The sequence below is a fragment of the Nematolebias whitei genome, chromosome 22 (genome assembly GCF_014905685.2).
Source record: "Nematolebias whitei isolate Nwh7 chromosome 22, NemWhi1, whole genome shotgun sequence".
In the NCBI taxonomy this organism is placed as follows: domain Eukaryota; kingdom Metazoa; phylum Chordata; class Actinopteri; order Cyprinodontiformes; family Rivulidae; genus Nematolebias; species Nematolebias whitei.
This window is the reverse complement of record NC_056519.1, coordinates 14,978,117-15,004,561: the sequence shown is the minus strand read 5'-3', so window position 1 is coordinate 15,004,561 and position 26,445 is coordinate 14,978,117. Positions and strand designations below refer to the sequence as shown.

The window sequence follows — 26,445 nt, the reverse complement described above, 5'->3', positions numbered from 1 at the left end:
CGACTGATTGTTGTCCTATGGACAGACTCTCCCACCTCAGCTGTAGATCTCTGCAGTTCATCCAGAGTGATCATGGGCCTCTTGGCTGCATCTCTGATCAGTCTTCTCCTTGTTCCAGATGAAAGTTTAGAGGGACGGCCGGGTCTTGGTAGATTTGCAGTGGTCTGATACTCCTTCCATTTCAATATGATTGCTTGCACACTGCTCCTTGGGATGTTTAAAGCTTGGGAAATCTTTTTGTATCCAAATCAGGCTTTAAACTTCTCCACAGCAGTATCTCGGACCTGCCTGGTGTGTTCCTTGGTCTTCATGATGCTCTCTGCGCTTTGAACAGAACCCTGAGACTATCACAGAGCAGGTGCATTTATACGGAGACTTGATTACACACAGGTGGATTTCATTTATCATCATCAGTCATTTGGGACAACATTGGATCATTCATAGATCCTCACTGAACTTCTGGAGTGAGTTTGCTGCACTGAAAGTAAAGGGGCCCAATAATATTGCACGCCCCACTTTTCAGTTTTTTATTTGTTAAAAAAGTTTGACACATCCAATAAATTTCATTCCACTTCACGGTTGTGTCCCACTTGTTGTTGATTCTTCACAAATATTAAAATTTTATATCTTTATGTTTGAAGCCACAGCACGGTGGCGCAACTGGTAGAGCTGCTTCCTCTCAGCGAGCAGGTCCTTGGTTCAAACCCCGGTCCAGGGGCCTTTCTGGGTGGAGTTTGCATGTTCTCTCCGTGTATGCGTGGGTTTTCTCCGGGTGCTCCGGTTTCCTCCCACAGACCAAAAACATGCATGTTAGGCTGATTGGTAACTCTAAATTGTCCCTAGGTGTGAGTGAAAGTGTGAATGGTTGTTTGTCTCTTTGTCTCTATGTGACCCTGTGATGGACTTGCGACCCGTCCAGGGTGTACCCCGCCCCTCGCACAGTGATTGCTGGACATGGGGCACCAGCGACCCCCGTGACCCAAAATGGAATAAGCGGGTAAAGATAATGGATGGATGGATGTTTGAAGCCTGAAATGTGGCAAAAGGATGAAAAGTTCAAGGGGGCCGAATACTTTCGCAAGGCACTGTAAGACCAAAGAACTGTCCAAAGACACCAGAGACAAAATTGTAGACCTCCACAAGGCTGGAAAGGGCTACGGGGCAATTGCCAAGCAGCTTGGTGAAAAAAGATCAACTGTTGGAGCAATTATTAGAAAGAAGTTAATTAGGCTGAAAGTAGCAGAAATTGCCACAAAAAATTGAATGTATCTGAAAACAGTTGAAATTAGCTAAAAATGCTAAAAAAGTAGCTGAAAATGTAAGTCAAGCTTAAATTAGCAGAAGAAAACAGAAAGAATGTTTGCCCAATTAGGCTTAAAGAAGTAGGAATGAGCACAAAAAAGTGCAAATTATCGTAAAAATGCTTAAATTAGCAAAAAGCAGTTGAAAAGTGGCTAAAAAATCAGAAAAAAATACGAGATTACCAGAAGGAAGTGGAGAGACTTCATTTTGATGAATTTTCATTTTTACTTCATTTTGATGGATTAGGCAGAAAAAAAGTTGAAATGAGTGCAAGCTGAAAAAGCTGAAATTGGCATAAAACAGCTAAACAGTAGCTGAAATGTCAGAAAATGCTGAAAATAGCAGAAATAAGCTAAAAGGAGCATAACAAGCTGAAATTAAAAGAAAAAGTTAGAAAAAATAACAAAAATGTAGTTAGAAATAATCTGAAAGGACCACAAAACAGCTGAATATCAACAGCTGAAAGATGTTTAAATTTGCACAAGAAAGCTGAAAGAAGCAGAAGCAGAACAAAATGCGAAAGGAGCAGTAAAACGTAAACACATCTAAAGATTTGAAGGATGGAAAAATTAGTTCAATTAATTTCCTATGAGAAAAAAAAGTGGCAAAATAGGCTAAATATTTCAAAAAGCTAAAGTTGCACCGATACCAAAAGTCATAACAGGATTGTCCTGAACGAGCTGAACGTTTTGATTTATGATTTATAGAAATAGCACAAAAACTGTGGAACGAGAAAGATGCTGAAAAACGTACGAAAGGAAAATGGATCTCAATAGTGTGAATGCTTCATAAACATTCACACAACTGAACAATATCAGACAACAATGCTATGATGATTTTATTGAACACTGCAATAAATCAACATCTTCCTCACAACTGTCTTTGTGTGCTTTAGCATCTTGTCTACAATCAGCTAAATTGAAGGTGGAAATCAAGGGCAGAGAAGATATAACAGACTGACCAGATAATTTACTGCCAGCAGTCTGAGCTGGAGATGTGCATCACTTGGAGGACATACTGACCGTACATTCAACTGTGAACAGATGTACTCTACATGACAATTCTCTTACCTCCTAATGAGGACATACCAGAGGACTTACGGTTGCATCTTATTACCCTTAATATATATCCTATGCATATAGTTTGTGTCTAATTCTTAGCATTCTTTAAAATACTAATCCTGTATACATAGATATTGCCAATAATACAAAATGGACATACTGTAAACATGGAGTCCCTAATCCTAGCAAGAAGAACTGAAGACAACTAGACTCCTATGTCTTCATGAACCAAAAACCATGTCCTGCTGCCTTCGATTCAACTTGATGCGATTCATATAATAAGGTCTCACGCGCCCTTAAATCTATTTAAAACTAACTTGTTGAAACTTTGACGTGAAATGTTTCCGTAACGTGGCCAACTGTTATAATACACACAGTGTGCCATCTTCAAAAGTCAAATATTTCAGTAGTGTCAGTGTAACCATAATTTATTCCATGTAACGTCAGAACAGGGTCCAAAGGGTTCTCAGCATCCAATGTTGAAGGCTAAATAGGTCTGCTTATTCAGACTGCCTAAGGGAAAGTCAGCATCGCTTACATACGGGGGGGAAATAAAGGAAAAACTGTCTTGTGTGTTCTTGCAAAGACCAGCGATGCTTATGTGTGTGAGAGCATGACTGGGTCTTTCACAATGGCTGAGGGAGGTAATTTATCTTCCTCGTACATAAATAACTCCACTACAGTCCAGAGGGAGTGGATATCATTTTAAAAAATGAAGAAAAGAAATAAGTCATGAAGAAAAACTAAAGCACAATGGATGAAAGCAAAGGAGGGAGATAAAGGTAAGAGGGAATACCTCCTGGAGTAGATTCAGGTGATTTGGTAAAGGCCACCTTCATTTCATCAGGAAAAAGTGAAGATTTAACAGGTGAGTGTTATTTGTGACCAGGTCGAGAGTCGTGTGTGGAGGGACCAAAGTGTGACTCTGAAGCTGAATTATTCATATAAAGCTCCATCTACTGAAATATTGATGCTGAGTCAACCTTCTGCACATTACTTCATCGCACAGAATCAGCCTTTATTCACCTGGAATTCCAGCAGACAGCCACCAAAACTGACAAATACACAACAATGTAAAGGAATACAAAGACCAGTTTAGTTTGTTGTGTACAAATATATATACAAAAATTCAGTCGAATATAAACATACAAAATAAATGGCCAAGAGAAAAAAGGACATTTTAGTTCTAAGAGTCATTTACATCCAAAATAATGCTGAATGACTATATTTTCATTGCTTTAAGTGAAAAAAAAAAAGTCTCTTTTAGACACCTAATTCCAGGTGTAGTGAACTTGACCTGATGTCAAATCTTGACCTTAGGATCATATGGTCAGAAACTGTCATTTCATTGATTTGCATCCAGAAATACAGGTTGATCGATCCTGAGACTTTCTTTCTTGAATTAATCAAGTGGAAAAGACAATTCTCTATGATCATTACTATTTTACAAATGTTTTGATAATCAAAGTGTTTTGGTTCAAACAATGTCTACATGTTGAAGTGAACTAATCATTTTTATTTACTTAAACAGTAGTAATGATTCTTATTCCTCAATTCAAAGTGAAATCAAGTTAGAGTACGTTGCAGAGTAATGATTCAATTTCTTGATCGTCTGCTTTGAAGTGAGCAAATTTGTAAGTGTGTCAAAGTTCGAGTTTCGGTCAACTGAAAGTTTACTGAAAAAGAAATGTCATGTTTAACTTTTACAGCGAGATACTTGGTGGGAGACTCCACGAAGTCTGGTTTTTCCATGATATCTTTCTGTCTGTTCTTAAACAATCTGAATCTTTTCCTTGACTTTTAATAACACCTTACATCACAAACCACACCTCTGCTTTGGTCCATCGACCAATCAAAAGGCTCTCAAATGAACCGGAAGTAGAGCTCTTTAAAATGTGGGCACTTCCTAGTTCAAGAAGAGTTTTGGAGTTCAGAGAGTTCAGCTCAGTCTTGAAGCTGCTGTAAGCTCAGTCTTGAAGATGGAGTAGCAGTTCAAGCAGAGAGTTTTTGGAATTCAGATGCAGAGAGTTTGGGAGTTCCAGAATGCAAACGCAGGCATTCATGGATGCTGCTAAATTAGAATCAAGCTGAACCAGAGACGATTTTGGGAATTATAACTTCTGTTTGGATAACCTCACACGACTCCCAAGGTTTTTAGCTGTCCTCACGGAGACGCTGAAAGAGTCAAAAGAAGAGCTCTACACCGACGCTGAAGCTATCGTCTGCAAGGTAAAAGTTCTATCTCGACCAAGCGTACCGTTGGCCCAAGCTGATTTCAATGGAGCGTGCTGTTCTGGTTAAAACAGACAAATTCCCTCACACATCTCTCTCAGATAAACTTCATCTTTCCATCTTTAAACTCTCCTTTCTGCTAGAAAATTAATCCAGATGTTTTCAGAAATGTCTGCGGTGTAGCAACGGAAAATCATGGCCGTATGGTTTTCCTGGTTGTAAAGCTGATTGATTATGTTGTTATTTTCATATTCTGCCAAATTAATGTAAATGTGTGATGTGTTAAACTCGATTCTGTTAATAAATGACCCACTCGCGTGGTGAGTCAAAGATAATTAACGTCTCACGTCCACATTTTATTAAATTCAACGCACGTATGCTACACAGTCCAGAAAAATGAAGAACCCGTTTTAACAGTATGAATACATCTCAGGATATGTCATACTACACAGGTAATACCTTGCTTTTCTCCAGAAGTTAATGCCAAAGCAAATACTGCATGAATTACAACAGTATGGTGGAATAATAATAATAATAATTTTACTTAAAAAGCGCCTTTCAGGACACCCAAGGACACTTTACAGCAAGAAACATATCAGATAAAATTGTGTAGAAACAAACACAATGCAAAGATCAACAGGCATAAATTGAAATATAAAATACATAAAACAATGTTAAGAAGGATAAGAGAGTCTAAAGAGACGTGTTTTCAGAGTAGTCTTGAACAGAGAAAGAGAGGTGGTGTTTCGTAGGTCTGGCGGTAGAGAGTTTCAGAGGTGAGGGGCAGAGCAGGTGAAGGCCCTGCTCCCATAGTGGAGAGGTAGACAGAGGGTACATGGAGGTGTGGCGAAGAGGAGGATCTGAGAGAGCAAGAAGGGATGGAGATGTTTAGGAGGTCAGATAGGTAAGGAGGAGCAAGGTTGTGGATAGCTTTGAAAGTGAAAAAAAGAATTTTGAAGACGATGTGCAATTGAACTGGGAGCCAGTGGAGCTGCTGCAGGACAGGAGTGATGTGATTATAGGAGGAGGTTTGAGTTATGACACGGGCAGCTGAGTTCTGGACCATCTGTAGCTTCTGGAGAGATTTGTTGGTGAGGCCATAAAGAAGGGAGTTGCAGTTGTCATGCCAGGAAGTCACAAGACTGTGAACAAGGATGGCTGTGGAGCGGGGTGTGAGAGAAGGACGGAGACGGTTAATATTTCTGAGATGGAAATAGGCAGATGGAGTAACATTGTTGATGTGCGACGTGAAGGAGAGAGTGGTGTCGAGGATGACACCGAGGCTCTTGACCTGAGGTGAGGGGGATAGCAGAGAGTTGTTCAGGGGGATGAGAAGATGTTCTGTTTTGAAATAATTTTTGGTATCGACAAGAATGATTTCTGTTTTGTCACTGTTTAGTTGAAGGAAACTGTTAGAAAACCAGTGACTGAGCTCACTGAGACAGTCAGTGAAGGTAGAGGGTGGGTGAGTGGAGTTTGGTTTCGTTGGCAAGTAGAGCTGTGTGTCATCGGCATACCAGTGGAAAAGGACACCAAATTTGCGGAAGATGTGACCTAGAGGAAGGAGGTAAGTGATGAAGAGGAGGGGTCCGAGGACAGAGCCTTGGGGCACACCCGTGGAAACGGGAGAAGACTGAGAACAGAAGGTTTTAAGCTGAATGAATTGAGTGTGGTCAAAGAGATAATATTTGAACCAGTCTAGCAGAATACCTGCGATGCCAGTGGAGGTTAGTCTGCTGAGGAGGTAGAATGACACATCGTATAGCAAGAGTTCGGGTGCTGAGCTGGTTTACCTGCAGTCCAGACCAGTCAAGATGGGAAAAAGAATGATCTGAACTAGATTTAAAGGTTGTCAGGGAATATGTTCATACATTTAAGAAAATAACCGCCATCTTACTTTTATGAACCTTTTTATCTATAGTTTCATCTAGACTCTGTCACATTTTGTATCCAGCTAGAAAGAAAATTAACCCTGTTTTAATGAGCAGTGCAGGAGAAACAACAGCGAGTTTAATATTTCACCAGCTCGTGTTTCTCCCCTTAAGCTCGAAAACAAGAAAACTCCAGGCCATTTTCAGTCCGTCAACATTCTTCTCCTCTCTGCTTTCTCTGACACAGAAGCACAGCCGAAGCATGCAGCAAACATCTGGGTGTACGATATACTGAAGAGATTGTGCACGCTCAAACATGCATTTTTTTTTTATCTCTTAGAATAGAGGAGCAAAAAAGTAAAAATAATGAAAACCTAAAAGAGACAGGGTGGTTTTTGATCTCTCCAAGTGTGTGAGGGTATTTTTAGAGGCAGATCTGCATCTACGTTGGAGCTGCACAGCGGGATGTTGGTTTCTGGAACAAAGCAATGATTACAAAAAAGAGCAAAATAAAATCAAAACTCTGAATGCTGCCCAAACCATCACAACGTCCTGCTAAACTAATTTTACACACATGTCCTGTCAGGAAACAGCAGCTCATTTCAATTTCTGGACCACTGAGGGACTAAAGTTGAAACTGAGACGCTCCAGGGTGCAACCAACACACCGTAGCTTTAATAGCTAAGGCAGCTTTCACTTTTCTTACTATACAGCTTAAAAATACTGACTTTACTCAAGTGTTACACAGAGATAAAATGAACCTCAGAGAGAAACTCAGTGCAAATAGTCTTCTAAAAAAAACCACAATGAGAAAGCAGACTTTCTAAATAAAGCTCTGCTTCACTGTATTTATAGCAGGGGTGGAAAGTCAGATTCTCTGTTTGTCCTAAACACAATCAGAATCACTTACATTTTAGTATATTTTTTTCTATTAATATTACCCTGAAATGTGTTTTTTTTTATCATATAGTAGCTTTTCTTATGGTTGCACAGTTTCCAGCAGCTTATGTTTGGAGCTTTAATTCGATCATATTTCGAGCATCATCTGTTGCTAGGGTCAAAGTAATCTGCCTCGATGCCTTCAGAATCAACAGTGCAGGCCTCAGTAGGTTAAACCAAATGACAACAAAACTGTTGTTTTCACCAACCAGATGAGTTAGTGGCGCCACGGCCTTCTAGCAGGCATTCAACGACGTCAGCATTTTCACACCGTTTGATTGGACAGTCAGACAGCGTACTGGTAGGTGCTAGGAAACTTCATCTGTAGCGACCTGGTGAGGCTAAATGTCGAGTGGACGTTCTCAGCCGTAAAGCAGATTAGAACATGATAAAAACACGACAGAGCAGACTCGACTTCCAGGACGGCAACAGAACTTGCTGTTGAAACGGAAACACGATGATGACCTGTAGGACAGAGGAACTGAACTCTTCTGAGGAAAGAAATGAGGATAAAGTGTGTACAGACAATCAAAACGTCATGCGTAAAATATATTTGATTCAAATGTTTTATGTTTTTGTTAATTTATGCTTTTGTTTGTGGTGCAGCTGTGAGAAAACTTGTTGAATTGTGCTAATTTGGTTTCTTGCTTCAGTAATGGCATTCATTGTGGCTCCATGAGATGCCTGTTGGTGATTCAGCACCATATTGTTCGGTGTTTCAATGTATTAAAGATTGTTTCTGTAGTCGTGGCATCATAATGGGATAAAATCATGCAGGACACCATTGAAGACCTAGGTGTAAAATGCACGGCCCACCACTGATTTACGTATTCTAATGATAAACCTTCCTGTTTTAAGAGTTTGTTGCGTTTACTTTGTGCTGAAACGCTGCAACACAAAAAAAACAGAAGCTATAATTTGACTTACAGAGACGAACGAAAGAAAGGAGACGATAAAAAAAAGAAGCTGAATGTTGGAGCTCTGTAATAAATTTTTAGTAATAATTGCTTAAAAACTTCATGCATTTAAAAGCTTTTGTGATGAGTTTCACTAAAATATAATGTTTTGGTGGACTGCAGTGTTTTTAAAAAGTTCCTTATGTTTTTGTGGTTTAATAAACAATAAAACTGCTCCAAGAGTATAAAAAAACATATGATGGCAATTGAAAAATGTAAATATTTGTCACTCTCTGCTCAAGTTTCTGTGCAATAATATTTATTATGACTTGAAGTAAAATCAGAAGTCTCTTATTTCAGTCTAATCTACATGTTTTTAGTTCATGAAAAGATCTAAATATTACCATCTACCTAATTGAGGAGATAGTTCAGAAGGATCTGTAGTCTAGTTTTAAATCAATGGACTGCTAATCATTTTAAAATCTTCTATAAAGGAAGCTGGTTGGCATACTCTTTAAAATATTGTGTAAATTCATAGAATAAATTTAGTATAGTTCTGGTATTTAAAATAAAATCCTATTTCTATGTACTTTCTGTTGCGTATAAAGTAGGGATGCACGATATTGGATTTTTGGCCGATATCCGATACTGATGCCGATACTTTTAAACCCCTAGACCTACTTACAAAGACTATACAGCTTTCTCTGCTGTGGAATTAAAATACCACATTATTCTATATGGTCTTTGTCCATTTGTCCTGCTACCAAATGCAGATGAAAAAAAGGGGTCTGAAAATGATGTAATACTTCAACTTGAATTATGTTTAATGTCAAATTTATTCATAACATTTACTCTCTCTAACACAATGACAACACTCGAACAGTCATACAAAAACAGCGCCTTATATGCATATATACACACACACATATATATATATATATAAATAAATAAAAGACACCGTTTTTGTATGACTGAAAATAAATAAATAAAAACAGCACCTTTTATATCGGTGAGTTATTTTGATAGAAAGGCCGATGTCCGATATTTAACTTTATCGCTAATATCGGCCGTTACCGATACCATGCCGATAATATTGTGCATCTCTAATATAAAGTATAAAACAAAGATGGTACTACACTGCTAACTGGAACAAATACAGTACATTTAAAAGTTTGTATGTATAAAAACTAACATTTGGTGACATTATTTGCCACTATAACATTTTAATCATAGATTAGCTTGATAGCAGCTAAAGAGACCAGGCCTATTACTATTCAATCAATACTTTATTTTTCTGGAATATAAAACAGAAGAATATCAAGAAAGGATGTTTTTTTAATTGAAGCAAGTGTCCTAAAGATTAAGATAAGTCTCTTCTATTTTATAAGGCAGTTTCTTCATTAAAGGTTGACACACTAACCTATTTATTTCCCAAAGATTTTCATTGTTCTTTGATCTTTATTTTATTTTTTTTACAAATCTTGAAACGCAAACAACCTTAATAAAATTGATTTCTCTCATGGGAAAGAATGACAGATGTTTGCATAGATAGAGAAGAAGCTACATTTCCCCATGGCTTGAGCGCTCCCATCAAACCAGAATCTTGACTACTTGATACTCCGTCTATTCCTTGGAGAGACGATTGCGTTTACTCTGCACTCCATCCTTTTCCCGTCAGAGCTGTGCTGCTTGCTGCTACTGTTTCCTAATGTCTGACAGGTTTTCCATCCATCAACAATCTCTTAAGGGAAGGTCAGAGCAACCTTTCCTCTTCCATTTCATCTCCCTTCTACCACGCTTTGCTTTTGAGCCTTAGTGATGACCGGCTGGAACAGTTCACTATCTGCGGAGGATGCTCTTAATGATGACAGGTAAGGTAAAGAAACCCAATACAGCCTTATGAGAAACTAAAAACTACTGTAGCCTATAATAAAACACTATTGCACATTAAACATTAATAACTAAAATATAATTAAAAACCCTGACAACACAGGAGGTTTCTCCACTAGGCCTATTATTCCTTCATCTCATGTTGAGGATACGACAAAGTTGAAGCCGTTTAGATCAAACCTTGAAAATAACATTAAGCACTCCGAGTTATGAGAGGACATGCTTAGAGTATGTGTTGTGAATGACTCTCAGCTACTACCACATCAAATTTGAGCTTAATATCTGTAAAACTGATTGAGTTATAGCTATAATTGTTGTGGTGGACTGGAGTTTACTTCAAGCGTTTCATCTGTAGACGTATTTTTAATTTTAACTTTCACTGATAGTGGTTCACAAATCATTTCGCTAACAGACAATCAGGGCTAACCCGACCAGCTAAAGCAAAGATTTGGTGTTCTAAATAGACTGATAAATTTGAACTAAAGATCTTGTGTGCTCTATTAGTGCTTAAACTATGTATATTCATCTTGGCTACAACCATATCAAATTCTTAGCTCAGTATCTGTAAAACGGACTCAGTTAAAGCCACTTTTGTGCTTTCAGTTGACTGTGATAGCCTTCATTAAATTCCTGTGCTTGATGAGATATTTTGCTAACAGTTACACACACACACCAGGGCAAAAACACATTTGTCCACTAACAGAAATATAAAACCATATGAGTGTTTTGTTTTTTAGAAAAATGACAATGAAACAGAAAATGTTTAAACAGAGTTGGGTTGTTCTTTTAAATAGACGGCAAATGAATCCCTCCCTGTAATGTCTTCCATCAAACCAAATAGCAAAACGTTCTTTAGTATTGCAATAAGATGGATTAAATACAGTAGCCCCTCGTTTTTCACCGGCGTTTGGGACCACGCCCCCCGTGATAAGTGAAAAATCGTGAAGTAGGGATACAGTAGTCCAAGTTCAAGTTTCACTCCCAGTCTCCCTCCTGTGTAAATAAACTATTTAAATTTAAATGCTGTAATATTTTAAATAAATAATCCATGCAGCTTGGATTGTTTATTTAAAATATGACAGTATTTAAATTGTAGAGAAGTGCAGCAGGACAGCAAAGTGTTAACCCTTCACGCAGCTGATGCAGCACAGAGAAGATGTGGGTGTGGCATCGAGCCACAGGTGGCAGAGAGTGGAGGGAGCTTCTCCCTGCACCTGTGGGCTGCACACAGGTGCAGCAGGTGCGAAATCATTTAAAACAATTTATTTTAAATTAGCAATCCATGTTGTTCGTGTGATTCATCCATCAATCAGCCAGTTGTGTGTCATGTCCAATCTTACTTTGAAAAACCGCAAAAGAGCGAGTCCGCAAAAGACGAACCGCTAAGTAGCGAGGGACTACTGTAGTTGTGTTAAGTTGCATGAAAGTGATGAACTGCTTGACACAGTTACAAAAAATCCTACTACAGTAGTCGCTCGTGACTTTGCGGTTCGTTTATCGCGGACTCGCTCTATCGTGTTTTGTGTGTGTGTGTGTGTACAACAAAAAAAGTCCAAAATATTGTCCTTTTTTTTTTTTAAACACACAATTGTGGACTGCACAGTAATATCAATGTACCCATTTGGATGTGAAAAGTTAATGACAAAAAATAAGAATTTGGACAGGTGCCACCATTTTGTAGTTTTCTCTCATTCAGCCTCCACTGTACTGTAATCGCCACTCATAAAGACTACATTGCCCTTAAGTCAATGCTGTGCTGTAACTGTAGTGCTTCTGGGCGCTGTTTTCTGCCGAACAGTGTTTTTGCAAAGCGAAGTCATGACTGCTGAACCGGCCTTTCAAAAGTAAAATTTAATTCATGTAACATGAAAAAGCTTTTTTTTTTTTTTTAAAGAGAATTCAACTTTACAAACGTAAGATTCAAAAGAACGTGTAAATCACGTGAGGACATGTCTCTTTAAGAAACAAAGTGTTGACCCAGTGACTCCGGCGTTGATTGGCCGCCAGATCTGTTTTCCCAGTCATTGATTGGCTGTTACCATCTGTTTGCCATCGCTCTTTTTCAACTAAACTTCAAGCGTCACTACTGCGTTATGTTTACTAAACGTTCTGTGCATTCAAAAGTCTCTGGCGGCGAAACGAAATGTCAAAAATGCTTTGTAACTGAAATGCTTAGTAACCCGGTCACCACTACCGCTGCTACTACTACTGCTACTACTACTGCTACTGCTACTACTACTACTACTACAACTACTACTGCTACTGCTACTAATACAACTAATACTGCTACTGCTACTACAACTACTACTGCTACTACAACTACTACTGCTACTACTACAACTATTACTGCTACTACTACAACTATTACTGCTACTACAACTACTACTGCTACTATTACTACTGCTACTACTACTACTCCTACTACTATTGCTACTGCTACTGCTACTGTTACTACTACAGCTTCTACTGCTACTACTGTTACTACTACTACTACTACTACTCCTACTGCTACTACTACTCCTACTGCTACTACTACTACTGCTACTACTACTAGTGCTACTACTACTACTACTACTTGTGTACATAATTTTCTTCCATCTCATGTACCACATGAGATGTTAATAACACTAAGGTGTACTTGAACTTGAAGTTGAACTTGGACTACTGTATCCCTACTTTCGAAGTTTTTCCACTCATCGAGGGTGGGCGTGGTCCCAAAGACCTGCGATAAATGAGGGACTACTGTGCTAGGCCTGTTGCAATAACAAAAAATCAATTAATTGCATGATAAATGAAAATTATCAACCTCATTTTCATTTAATCGGCTTTATCGTTTCTTCGTGTCTCTCTTTCTATTGAAGACACTGGAAGACAAAAAGTTAAACTCGGGCGCTCTTCACTGAACACTCCCTTTCTCTTTTATCTTTAAAATCCATTTTAACCATTCAAAATCGTGTTTTTGGATCATTAAAAGCGGCTAAGCTACGAGCTAAGCTAACAGGCCGACCTTGGGGAAAAAACCTCCGTCTTGTCGAAGCTCTAAAGTTCACAGATAAAACCTGTGCGTTCATGTAAAAGTTGTTTTTCTCTACAAAAAGAAGCTGAGAACGTGTTTACTGGTATTTTATTAAAAGCTTTGTGTGAAAAATGCTATGCTAAAAAGCTCAAACCACACAGAGCGTCCGCCATTTTGAGAACTGAAGAGAGACAGCCCACGTCACGTCAAGGGGCCTCCCTTCCATTTTTCTTAAAGAGACACGCTTATCGCTCCCTCACTATCCATCCTTGGGTTCAAACAGTCTAATACTGCCATCCGGTGGTCAAAAAAGGCACTACACTCAAAATAAAATTAACAAACATTTCTTAACAGTAATTAATAATTATTGTCAAATTTCAAACAATAATATTGTTTATCTCAATAACTTATGGGACAATTAATCGCCCAGCAAAATTTGTTATCGTGACAGGCCTATACTGTAATGTTAAAAACAATTCAAAGGCAGAAATGAGTCAGAGGTGACTGAAATGAACAGAAGTCTTGCATCCCTGATGATGGCTACGTGAAAAATACAATCTGAAGTCTTTTGTATCGCCGCTCCTTCAAATCTGACCACTTTTAGCATAAAAAAACAAAACTGTGTGTCAGTATTTACAGAGAGATACTTCAGTGTTTTGTTTGGATGACGGTGTGAATTATTCTGGGCTGCTGGGACAGAGAGTGTGTTCCTGCAGACACGACGAGCCTTTTCACACCTGCTAGCTCCCTCTTGGAAAACAACACCGTGAAGGACTGTCTCATTGTCGCTCAGAGAGTCCGAGTGTGTGTCTGTGTGTAAAGGCCAGGTGTGAGACAGGAACAGGCAGAGGCAGGAAGAATGATAAAAGCCAGAGTAGGATGTTACAAACTCCTACTGAGGAGTAAACAACTCCACTACATCACAATCCGACACACACACAAACTTCTAGGAAGGTTTTGTATTTTACATGCAGATACACCAACGCACCCAATTTTGTACGTTTCTTGTTACAGAACGAGCAACACTGCCGATAAGGTGCATGAGGAGTGTTTAATTAAACACTCTGCACTGGTACCTTCTCACAACAGGGAATTAGACAAGCACGTACCCCCACATAACGGCCCGCTGCTTTTAATTACACTAACACAATCCAACCAACCATACAGAGAAGGAGGGAGTCATAAAACACACAGTGAGAACAAGAAGACTAACAACAACAACAACAAAAATGCTGCTGCAGATAAGATTATGCAGAAGCACTGACAGTCGAGTTAAAAAATAAAAACAACCTCAAAGAGAAAACAAAAAAGGTGCCACACAGGAAGCCAAAAACGACAAGTAAAAAAAACAGAGAAACTAGAAAAAATGGCCTTGATGCCTCGTATCAAGGCTTCATCTGAGTGAGAGCCATCACCTGCTGTCACTTCTACGGCTCTTATCAAACCAGGAACATCCTCCTGCTCAGCAGCAACACACCGAGTCACAGCGCGGAAACCTTCTGGAGCCATCAGACACGATCTGATAGCTGAAAACTCTCCACTGAACCGAAGACAAACAGCCCCGTGCTTTGGCTGCATTCAAACAAGCATCCCGTCTTTAGGATATTCACTATGGATTTCAGTGAATAGAGACATTTGATGGGTGTGACTAAAATCAGTGAAATGGTTATAAAGAAAACAATGCCTAAAAGGATTCACATTCACGCTAAACATTAAATTCTTATTTTAATGTGATAGACAAAGCTTTTTCCTTAGTTTACCCATGTCCCAGGAGAAATTTGATAGTCGGCTCGTATCCAAGACCAAACAGGGGAGTCCGATTCAGATAGGCCACAATTGTTGATTTTCTTCAGGCAGACAATCTTTTCTTGTCAGCCTTGAGTCCTGCTGGAACTTTTGATCCAAAATGGCCAGATTTATGGGCTTTCCACTGATCCATGCTATGAGCCTAAGTTCAATCCCAACATACTGGCGAGTCCTAGAAGCCACAGGTGGCCTGCGATTCTCAAAAATCGCTATCATCTTACGGTTTAGCTTGTAAATCAGCTGATTTTGAGTACTCGTAGCACGAACCAAACCTTCACACAAACTTGGCAGTTTTGTCATGGCCAAAACTGCTGCCGAAGTCTTCTTCAAAAGTCGGTAACATAGGGACCCGCCGATGCCAAAAAGCAGAAAACCTGCCATCATGAAACCAATAATATAAACATTTTCAGCGTCCTCCTGAGACAGAACTGAAAGGCATATCAGCTGCCAAACTCCCCACAAATCCCTGATGTATCCTGCAGCGTGAGTCTCGGCAGGACATGAGGGCTCTCCAGGACCCTGTTGTTTTGTTGAAAAGGTTTTGTCGATTGCGTTGAAAGTCCAGCTCACCAAATCCATAATAGTATTTTTCATTCGGAAGATGTGTACCAGGAACTCCGAGACACAGACAGAGAGCAAAAAGCAGGAGGAAGAGGAGAACAGGGGAGGGAGAGGAGAATGTGTCCGCCTTGAGCGAGAGCGAAGAAAAAAGGACAGTGACATTTCATGAAAAGTTATTTTTTTTAATGCTTTATTTTAGTCAGTTGAATTTTTAATTTAAATTCAACATATATCGGTCTACATCAACCATCCAAACGCACATTTTACTGAATCCTTTTGATCCTGAATAATGAAAGTGTCTTCTTTACTCCAGCTGGGATTAAACACAAACTAAACATCCCTAGAGTACATTCAGATGGTCGTCAAATGTTTGCACCGAGACTGACAGAAAAAATACTTACAAGAGAAAAAATAACCAACCTTCTAGAAATGTATTCAATAAAATATTTTAACCCGATGTCCTTGCTTCATATTTAAATGGAAATTTTATTTTTATTATATCTAAACCTTAGAGACATAGAAGAAGAGGATTTTAAATATGAACCCACTGATGAGTTAACTGAAGACATCTGTTGACTTAAAAAAGATGAGTGTGACAACATGCCGACAAGGATTATTAAAACTAATAGACAGTCAAGATTATCTTCAAGCCCTCTTGGTCTGAGGGCTGCGTTATCTATCAGGGTAATTACTGTGACAGACAGGAAGTCCTTTAAAACAGCAGAGTAATCCATCAGCTCTCCTCGATCCACATGCTGATCCATCAAGTCATCATGAATATGTAACAGGTGTCACCTTGACTGGAGTGACGTGTCGCCTCCCCGTTCGTTTTTTTTTTTATGCCCAATTTCAATAAAAGCAGGTCTAGAAGTACAATTAAAAACATTTAAACTATTTGAGTTTTGTGAGGCATTAAGTTTAATTGTGCAGTTTCTTTACTGGACTGCAAAGTGCTGCAGCTAATAAATAAAAGCACCTGTAACAAATCGGTGTTGGTTTGACTTAAAGCAAAAAAAAAAAAAAAAAAAAAAAAGTTACAAAAGATGTTATAAGATTCAATCCAATGTTTCATGAAATTATACAAACTAAAGCGCTGGTGGGATATTTCAAATGACAAACATTCATTTGTGTTGGCTGGTTAATAAAAATAAAAACTGCATGTGTTAAAAGGGTCTTTTGTGGTCAACTCCAAATAAAATCAAACCTACAGCACACTCCCCTTTCTAAAATCATCCTGTGTTTACTGGATTTCCAGGATCACTCAATGTGAAGGATGCAAACTAAGAAAATGGAACCAACCAGTCGACTGTAATAATACTGCAACAGCAGTTAGATTCCTGTGTTTGTCCAAAGCTTAGCAAGTGTATTTCATGAATTTAGAACATTATATTTTAAACTTTAGATAACATGGCCTGATCAGAAATACTGACTTAATTTATGTGTGGATGTATTCACATTTAATTGAAACATTTTATGTATTTTGTTCAAATATAGAATGACAACTAAAAGCAATCTTAACTTCCATTTCTCTTCCTTCGTGTCAGTAACATTTTTTCTTCATATGGACTCCGCTGCAGCCACACACAATTTAAGGCACTTCATTTAGCACTTTATAATCTCATTTCATTACATTTAGTGTGTTTTCTTCCTTCCATTTTCATTTCAACAGACAAGTGAGGTTTTACACTGCTCTACTCAACTGCACAATGTGTGCTTTCTCAGATCGATGTTTCCCCGACAGCTTTTAACATCTTTAGAGAGAACAAAATACAACAATAAGCAAAGAATGGAAATGAGAGATTGTAATTAAGTTTCAAATCATTTCCAGGTTTTATGATCTCATCATGAAGAATCTGCTGCAGACGACATGATGGTCTGTGTTTTCAATAAAAAGCCTGAACCACCGCATCCATCGCCATCAACAGAAATATCTCCATCGACCTGTGTGCGTGCACGTATAAACAAAAGCACACATCCATGAACACAACAGCACCCCTCCGCCCCACACAGAGTATCAGCAGTAATCTGAGATACACAAGCTCATCGATCAGAAGGCTTCTCCCAGGAGAATTACATCATTGCTCAACATGCAGTCAATCAGCAGAGACTGGCCGCTTTGTGACCCCGTCTGCTGTAAAAGTAAAGACAATAACAAAGAGGTGCGCATTATTCCAGTCACGTCACAAGGTGACATTGACATGTTTCTCTTAAATAATGATTAAGAGGGTTTTTACCATCAACCTGCAGCTTTGCAACAATCGTACATGTGGGTCAGCGACTTTTGCAAACTTAAAAGGATCTCGCATTATGCAGATAGTTAAAACAACGGCTTATAATAAGCCTGATACTTCCAAACTGCGGTCAGAACGGAAGAAGCCAGTCTCCAAAAAACAAGAGAAATCCAATTGTTTTTTTTATTGAACCACTTAGGATACAATGCTCACAAATACAACACAGCAGTGCTAGCCTTAGTCAAAACATCGGTTTGAGCCAAAACACATGCGGACAGGTGCATCAGTGAGAACCCATTAAAGCCTGGTTTATACTCCATGTGAGTAAAAGTGAGACGCTGACCTGAATGCATGTATATTTTTCTTCTCGCACCACCTTCTGAGACTCCATCTTGTGCATTTGTTTATGAAAACTTACAAGCGTTAGGCCTGTTGCGATAAACAATAAATCAATTAATCACATGATAAATTAAAATGAGTTTGATCATTTTCATTTATCGGCTTTATTGTTTCGTCGTGTCTCTTTCTTCACTGACCCCTCCCTTTCTCTTTAAAATCTGTTTTAACGATCTAAAATCACGTTTTTGGATCGTTAAAAGCAGCTAAGCTAACAGGCCGAACTCAGGAAAAAAAATGCTGTCTTGTCGAAGCTCCAAAATTCACAGTTGAAATCCGTGCCTTCCTCTAAAAAGTTGTTTTTCTCTGCAAAAAGAAGCTGAGAACTTGTTTACTGATTTTTTTATTAAAAGCTTTGTGTGACAAATGCTATGCTAAAGAGCTCAAACCACACAGAGCCTCCGCCATTTTGAGAACCAGAAAAAAAGGAAGGACAGCCCATGTCACGTCAAGGGGCCTCCCTCCCATTTTTCTTAAAGAGACGCACAGTGCTCTCTCCCTCACTATCCATCCTTTGGTTCAAACAGTCTTATACTGCCATACAATGTTTAAAAAAGGTACAACGCTCAAAACAAATTAAACATTTCTTCTTACATTTGACAATAATGACTAATTATTGTCAAATTTCAAACAATATTATCGTTTATCGCAATAATTTCTGAGACAATCACCCAGCAAAATTTGTTATTGTGACAGGCCTAACAAGCGTATCAGCATTTTTCAAATTTGTGACAATTTTACATAATAGGGCTTTTCCTCAGTTAACAAAAATACCAGCTCTTCCTCCTCCAACTCCATCATCAACTGGAAATAAACGCCCATTCTCTGCCAACCGCGCTGCCACTGTGTTGCTGCTGTTTGCACGTGACGTGCTGCAGTGGGAGAGCCTATCAGGACGTCACCCCCACAGCTTCTCTGAGTGAAGGAATTGTACATGTAAAAAAAGACCGCCTCACAATCACGTCAACAAGATCCGATGTCGTATGTCTTGTGAAGAATAACCAGGCCTTAAGACATGAGCTTGGTTTAATTACAGACACGTCATCAGATCAGTTGGTAATATTCATAGTTTTCGTGGAGATGGTTGTGTGGTACACATTTGTTATGGTAAGCAACACTCAAGGTTACGCTCCCATAAAGAGAATCAACTTCTTAAAGAAAATCCAATTGTATCTAGTGTTTATTTTTGTATTGTTTTTTTTTAAAGTGCTATTCTGCTCCCTTTCTCTTATTCTTGCTCAAAACGTCAGATGTTCAGTTATTCCTCTGCTCCCTTTTGCAATAAATGAAAGCTTAGCGCTGCTGGTGAGGCTTATGGAATTGTAAGCAAAGCTCTGCGCTGCTGAAAATAACCCATTGGCAGTAGCAACTAGTCATGCCACCTGGTTGAGAAAGAAGCGTAGCATCAAACAGAAGACCGTAACATTTTTTTAAGCCACTTTCCCAAACTAAGCCACAAATAATGCAATGTATAGTTTTAACAACCACTTTAGCATGTTTTCACTCATGTAGCCAATATTTTTTTTTTTTAAAGGCAGAAATATGAATTTACTCATTGATTAGGTTCAAACACACACACGGCCTCATTCAGTATGACATTATAAAATTATTTAACAATCAGTGAGGCAAATATACTGGTGAATTCAGCGATTAGGATCAGTCTATATGATGAAATAGAAGCTTTAGACAGTGCTAAGATAATCTTGGCTTGCTGGATGTAGGTGAATATTTCCCATGGACAATTAATGTAATCACATTTCCCTCCTTGATGACTCAGAACGGTTTGTGTAGTTCAAGGAGGACACAGAAAAATGAGGTTTGGAGTTTTAATATTTAATATGCTGACCAATTTATAGTCCATCAGTGGGTGGACGAAAACACACACTTTTGTCCACTGCCCATCTGTTATCCATCAGTGTCCTAGAGAACATTAATGCTTTAAAGACAGTACTCTTGTTTAAATCACTATTTAAAGCCCTTTTATAGTTTGTGAGGTTGTTTTAATAAAATAACTTTGTGACTTTGTCATGCTTGTTTTCCTTGGACAATGAACGTTTTCTGTCATGCTTGTAGTTTATGGAACTGTTTTAATTCCTAATAAATCACAGGTTAAGTTGTTTTACTCAACACACATCCCCAGGAAAGCATCAACCATAAATCATCTACATGGTTGGCTTAAATCCAGCAGGAAACATTATTTAATGATACTTGTGTCTAATTTCTCTCTTCCCTTTCCCTCTGTAACTTTGTGTCATCTTGCAAATTAACTTTATAACAAAAGCTTAAATAAAGTGTGACAAAAGATTAATTGTGTGTCTGCTAAAACACAGTGGTGAATCTAGTTCTGACATGCACAGGGCTTCAGTAAAACAATCATCTGGGATTTATTCATTATGTAAATGAGATATAACATTAACTAGAGCAATTGCATTTCCTGTGAAAATGCAGTGTTTATTCAACTTATTGCTGAAGAACTTGCTGAAAAACAGCTGAAATTAGCAACGACAAAATAAAAAACATGCTGAAATGTAGCTGAAATGGAAGAACAAGCCTAAATTAGCAGAAGAAAGCAGAAAGAACTCATATTTGCTGAATTGGGTATAAATAAGGAGAAATGAGCATAAAAATTTGAAAATTAGTTTAAAAAAACAGCTGAAATTCGCAAAAAATACATGAAAAGTAGCTGAAAAATGATGGAGATGCGACAAGTCACAGATGTTTTTCACTTACTGAAGTCAAATGTTATAACTCATATAACCATGTGTGTGTGTTAAAGAGTTGTTTTGTCTGGATCAGAGTGCTGCAAGAGGCTGCAGCAGTCGTCTGACCTTGCCTTTGTCTGATAACAAATATAAAAAAACGCTCTTTTAAGCTCTCAGCGCCCAGACTCGGGATGGAGCGTCATGTAACATTTTGATGCTTGTATTTCAACACTGCTCCACCTTACAAGATTAAAACCTGGGATTAAGAAAATATCTACCTCTCCTGTGTGGCACATTTATTTAAAGAGTTATTACAAGGATAATAATAAATTATCCTAACAAAAATGCAGAAAGAAGCTTAAACCACCAGAAGGAGGTGGAAAGAACAGAAATAAGCTAAAAAAAAAAAAAAAAGTGGAGATAGCTGAAAAATATCAAATTTGCATCGAAAGAGCTAAATAGTAGCTGAAAGAGTAGAAAAAGCTAAAACTAGCATAAAAAGCTGAAAGGAGCATAGCAAGCTGAAATTAGCAGAAATAAGTTAAAAGAAGTGACAAATGTTGTAGTTAAAGAATCAGAAAGGATCACAAAACAGCTGAAAAAAACAGCTGAAATTAGCTCTTTTTTTTTTTTTTGGCACAAGGAAGCTGAAAGAAGCTGAACCAGAATAAAATGTGAAAGGAGCAGTAAAAGTTTATAAACAAATCTAAAGATCTGAAGGATGTAAAATGAGCTCAGTTTACTTTCTATAAGGAAAAAAAATGGCAGAAAAGGCTAAATATTTCAAGAAGCTGTTGCACCAATACCAAAAGTCATAGCAGGATTGTCCTGAATGAGCTGAACATTTTGATCTATGATTTGTTCAAATAGCGCAAACATTGTGTAACGAGAAAGATGCAGAAAAACATACGGAAGAAAAAAGGATCACAACAGTGTGAGTGCTTCATAAACATTCACACGATTACTGAAGACAACAATGTGTCCTCTCCGTCAGGATTTACACCAGTTCACCTGGACTTCGAGCTTCTGTTTACATACCTTGATGTAGCCTCCGGTTGAGACGAGAAGAGAGTTGTCTGGTGAGAAGTGGAGATCTGTCACCCAGCCTCCGTGAAGCGAGTCCATGCCGTCTTTACTGTCCCGGGAACAAATCTTCAGTAAAGAGCCATCTTTGACACTCCAGAGCTGTGGCAGACAGAAGTTGCACGTTATAAATAACAACTAACTAAATGCTGGTGATTACCAACAAAGACTTAAACCAGGCTCGTAGAACTGGTTTCCCTCTTGAATCAACTGCAGAAACTTAGGCAAGGTTTACTTTGATGGTGCAACAAAGCAGAGTGGTCACAACCTGAGGGATCTTAAAATAAAATGTGTCTGTTTTAACACAGAAAAAACCCCAGAGTGTTTTGATTAGTGTCTAATATTGTAAACCTAGTCAGTAATGTTACATTGTTTGGGCACAGGGATCTCCTTAAATGTTAGACCCTAAAAATATCATATGTTTGGGGTCTCTAGTGTCAAAAATATCACACTTTGTGGTGGTGACCTAGAATAAGTTTAAATGTGTTGTTTTTTATCAAACACATTTCTGGAGCACTGTTTATGTCTAACAGAAATGCTCCATTTTGACTTTTGTCTTTTTATTAAAACCGTCTTAAAAACAGACCTACTGAGTGACTGTGTAGTGCTATAACCTAATTATATCTGGGTCACCATGTGCTTCACCATTCCAGCTTGACAAAGGCGACTATGAGGATAAACAGTATTTTTTTTTTTTAAAGGCCCCATTTGCACTGCTCCTAATCAGCCCCAACTCTGCTCAGCCTGGATTTGCACCTGCATTTCAGGACCGATTCTGGAGGCGTGTCCAGAATCCAAGTCCTGCTAATGAGAGTTCTGCGATGAGCTCCTCAAAGCGGTTTGCTCCTCAGATAAATAATATTAAATTATTATTATTATATATGAATATTTCTGTTCAGTGCCCTGAGAAAACGTCAGTTGTGACTTGGCGCTGTATAAAAAAACTGAACTGAGTTCAATCTGATGAACCAGATTTTACAAAGACATCTAGATTTAAATCTAAAAAAGTTACGTCGGGTCCTCTGGACATTCAAAAATCAAAACAAACAAAAAAATAGTAGAAACGTTTCTTCTTTCATCCGAAAGACTTCTTCAGTCTTGGTGCTATTTATAAGACTAAGCTAACTGAATACAGCACCTCAGACGAAGTCTTTCGGATGAAAGAAGAAACGTTTCTACAATTTTTTGTTTTGTTTTTTGAATGCAGAGGACCAGACTTAACTTTTTTTTTAGATTTTTCTACCTGGATTATTGAGCATGCATCAGGATATCTATATTTAAAATTATATATTTTTCTTCATCATTTGATGTATTTGCACTCATTGTGGTTTTGTTTCTTGTATAAAGATTATTTTTCTTGTATATAGATTATTATTTTTGTATACAGATAATTTTTTAGCTTTGATTTAAAGCTTTAATTTAAAGTGTAATTCTTGTTTTGTGATTTGTACAGCGGTGGGTTAGAATAAAGTTGAACCAAAGGTTGTGCCTATTCTTTAAACATGTTTGAGGGAAATATTCCTGAGATCCAATAATTTTGTCTTTTTAATGATTTTTCAGCTGAGTTAACTTTAATTAACAGATTATTTAATAAAGTCAAAGTGAAAACAGGATGGGCAGCACGGTGGCGCAACTGGTAGAGCTGCTGCCTCTCAGTGAGCAGGTCCCTGGTTCAAATCCCGGTCCGGGGGCCTTATTGGGTGGAGTTTGCATGTTCTCTCCGTGCATGTGTGGGTTTCCTCCGGGTACTCCAGTTTCCTCCCACAGACCAAAAACATGCATGTTAGACTGATTGTTAACTCTAAATTGTCCCTAGGTGTGAGTGAGAGAGTGAATGGTTGTTTGTCTCGTTTGTCTCTATGCGTCTCTGTGATGGACTTGGGATCCGTCCAGGGTGTACCCTGCCCCTCGCACAGTGATTGCCGGACATGAACACCGGCGACCCCCATGACCCAAAATGGAAGAAGCGGGTAAAAGATAATGGATGGATGGATGATAAAAATAATGTATATTTTTATACATAAAATGTTTTTAAAAAAACATTTCCACCCTCCATCCCAGTCCTCCCGCCTGCCAGGGCTCGGAATCTGGACTTTGTGAGCAGGCGAGGCCGGGGCTCGGGGTCTGGCCTCGCATGCTTCAATGGGTCGGCAGCTCGTACGATCCTCCGCGGTGACTCCGCTCGCTCAAATTTTGTCGTCAGTCACCAAACACAAAAAACGCCTGGACTTCAGAATTAAACACGGCGTTGTCATTATTGTTCATAAAATCTTACAAATAGATCCAGCCGCTGATCCGCGTCCCAAGAAATTGCAAATGGCGGATCGGTGAAAAGTTTCTGAGATCCAGTGACTCCTCCCCCTGACCAATCAGCATCCTGCATTCACTTTTTGGTCCGGACTCGGCTCGACTGAGCTCGCTCGGTCCAAAGAGGTCCTGAATCAGCCTCAAATCAGCTAAAAATACTAGCTAAAGTACTGGTGCAAAAGAGTCTTTCTATAGCGGGCTGTGCAGAATTGGGGCTTATTGGGGGCAGTGTAAATGGGGCATTAGTGATGTGGTACAAACAGTTTGAAATTATGCAAATTAATGTCTGTGCAAAGGTTTTGAGCCACCTAAGCACTTGGATAACAGAAAATCAAAGTTTCTGTCACTGTATATGTGGATGACTGAGAATGTACCATAACATCAAGGTACAACGTTGCTTTATTTTTATTTGATCTTTTATTTTTTCTTTCAAGGACCCATGTGTTCTTGTGCTTTTTCTGTTATGCGAGCAATTGTTACTGGTGTTTTTAAATTATATTTTAAGTTCTTTTAAGACCATTGTCTTCTTTTCCATTTTTCTTATACAGTTGTTTAATAATATTTATTGCCTGCTGTCATGAAAAGCAAACATTTATGCAATTGCCTGTGTTTGTGTGTGTAACAAAGTTAATTATAGGTTAATCGTGATTAATTTTCAGAGTCAACACAATTCAAGATGGCTGCCACAGCTAAATCAACCATAAACACAAAAAGAACGGATTTAACTCGGTTAATTTTACACACGTTTGGCAAATAATTGGTGTAGGGTTAGCTGAGAGTCATCTTGGTTCCATACGCTGAACTCCAACAATCCTTGGCAAAAACACAAATTTTAATTGTTTGTAAGAACCTCACTCATAGCAGCTCTTTGCAAAATGAACAACATGCCAAAAATGTGCCAGATTTTTGGCTAATGGAGAGATATCAAGCAGCCAACAATTAAAAAATAAAAAACATTGAGAAAAACATTCAGAAACGCTGCAGAACCATTGCTCACGACGTTGGTAAACGATGAAAAGGAAGTCTGGTTCCTTTCAAACAAAACAGGGGGATGGATTAAGACTTTTGCACTGAACTAAATGAGAACTTGTGAATTGAGGATTGTGTTGGTTTACAGATGTTACGCAACTGCCATACTTATTGGACAATGACACATCACACGCAGCTATATTTATTTGTTGGCATGCTTGTTGTTTCCATGGAGACAGAGGAGATTTCAGGATGTTGTGTAATCGCACCTCTTGGATTCAGTCATTTCTAAACTGATCACTGACTTTTCTGCTGCAGGCTGAAGGACGCACGTTGCTCTCTACCTCAGTTCACTCTGTGCTCTGCGCAGACCTCAGAGATCCGATTTGGCAGCACGAGCCTCCTGTTCCTGCTCGCTCCCAAACTTCTTACACTACACCTCCTTACGAGGAGGAGCCCTGCCTCCTCTCTTTCATCTCAGCCCCTCCTGTGTGCACGGCGCTAATCACGAGTAAGCACTTTATCTAAATGAGGGATGACATGTAATTAGAGGGTGAATTCTGGAAATAAATGTTGACTGCTGTAATTGCTTTTTGTATTTTGAACAGAAAATTAGAGGCTCCGTCATCGATTCTCACGAGTGCAGCACAGAGCTGGTTAATGTGTTGACACACGAAGAGCACATCTCATTTTGCATTGTTCCCGTAACTCCTAATCCGTCTGCATTTGCATTCTGCGCAGCTTAACAGAATAAGAAATATTCTCAAATGCACACCCGAATCTCTCCGTTGTCATCTCCTGTTGCGAGGCGCTGGCCGTCCCAGGAAAACCGGCAGCTTCTGACACACTCCTGGTGGCCTCTCAGTACGTACTCACACTGCCAGGATTCACAGCTCCACACCTGCAAGCACAAAATATTACGTTAAGACTTTACAGTGAGAAACGGATCACAACAGTGTGAATGTTTATGAAGCATTCACACTGTTGTGATCCGTTTTTCTTCCGTACGTTTTTCAGCATTTTTCTCGTTCCATAAACTTTGAGCTACTTCAGCAAATCATATCAAAACGTTCAGCGCATTCAGGACAATCCTGCTATGACTTTTGGTATTGGTGCAGCTTTAGCTTTTTTTAAATATTTAGCCTTTTCTGCCATTTTTTTCTCATAGAAAATGAGTTGAGTT

The 26,445-nt window shown here is 38.7% G+C and overlaps 1 protein-coding gene across 1 annotated transcript in view; it reads right to left on the bottom strand.

Moving 5' to 3' along the window:
- The window catches only part of apaf1 (apoptotic peptidase activating factor 1), a 61,828-nt gene that overhangs the window by 6,880 nt on the left and 28,503 nt on the right, over positions 1–26,445 (bottom strand). Inside the window, exons 26-27 of the mRNA XM_037695968.1 lie at positions 26,038–26,163; positions 21,942–22,088 (exon numbers count right to left, since the gene is read on the bottom strand). Coding sequence (XP_037551896.1) covers positions 21,942–22,088; positions 26,038–26,163 — 273 coding nt within the window. The remainder of the gene's footprint in view (positions 1–21,941; positions 22,089–26,037; positions 26,164–26,445) is intronic.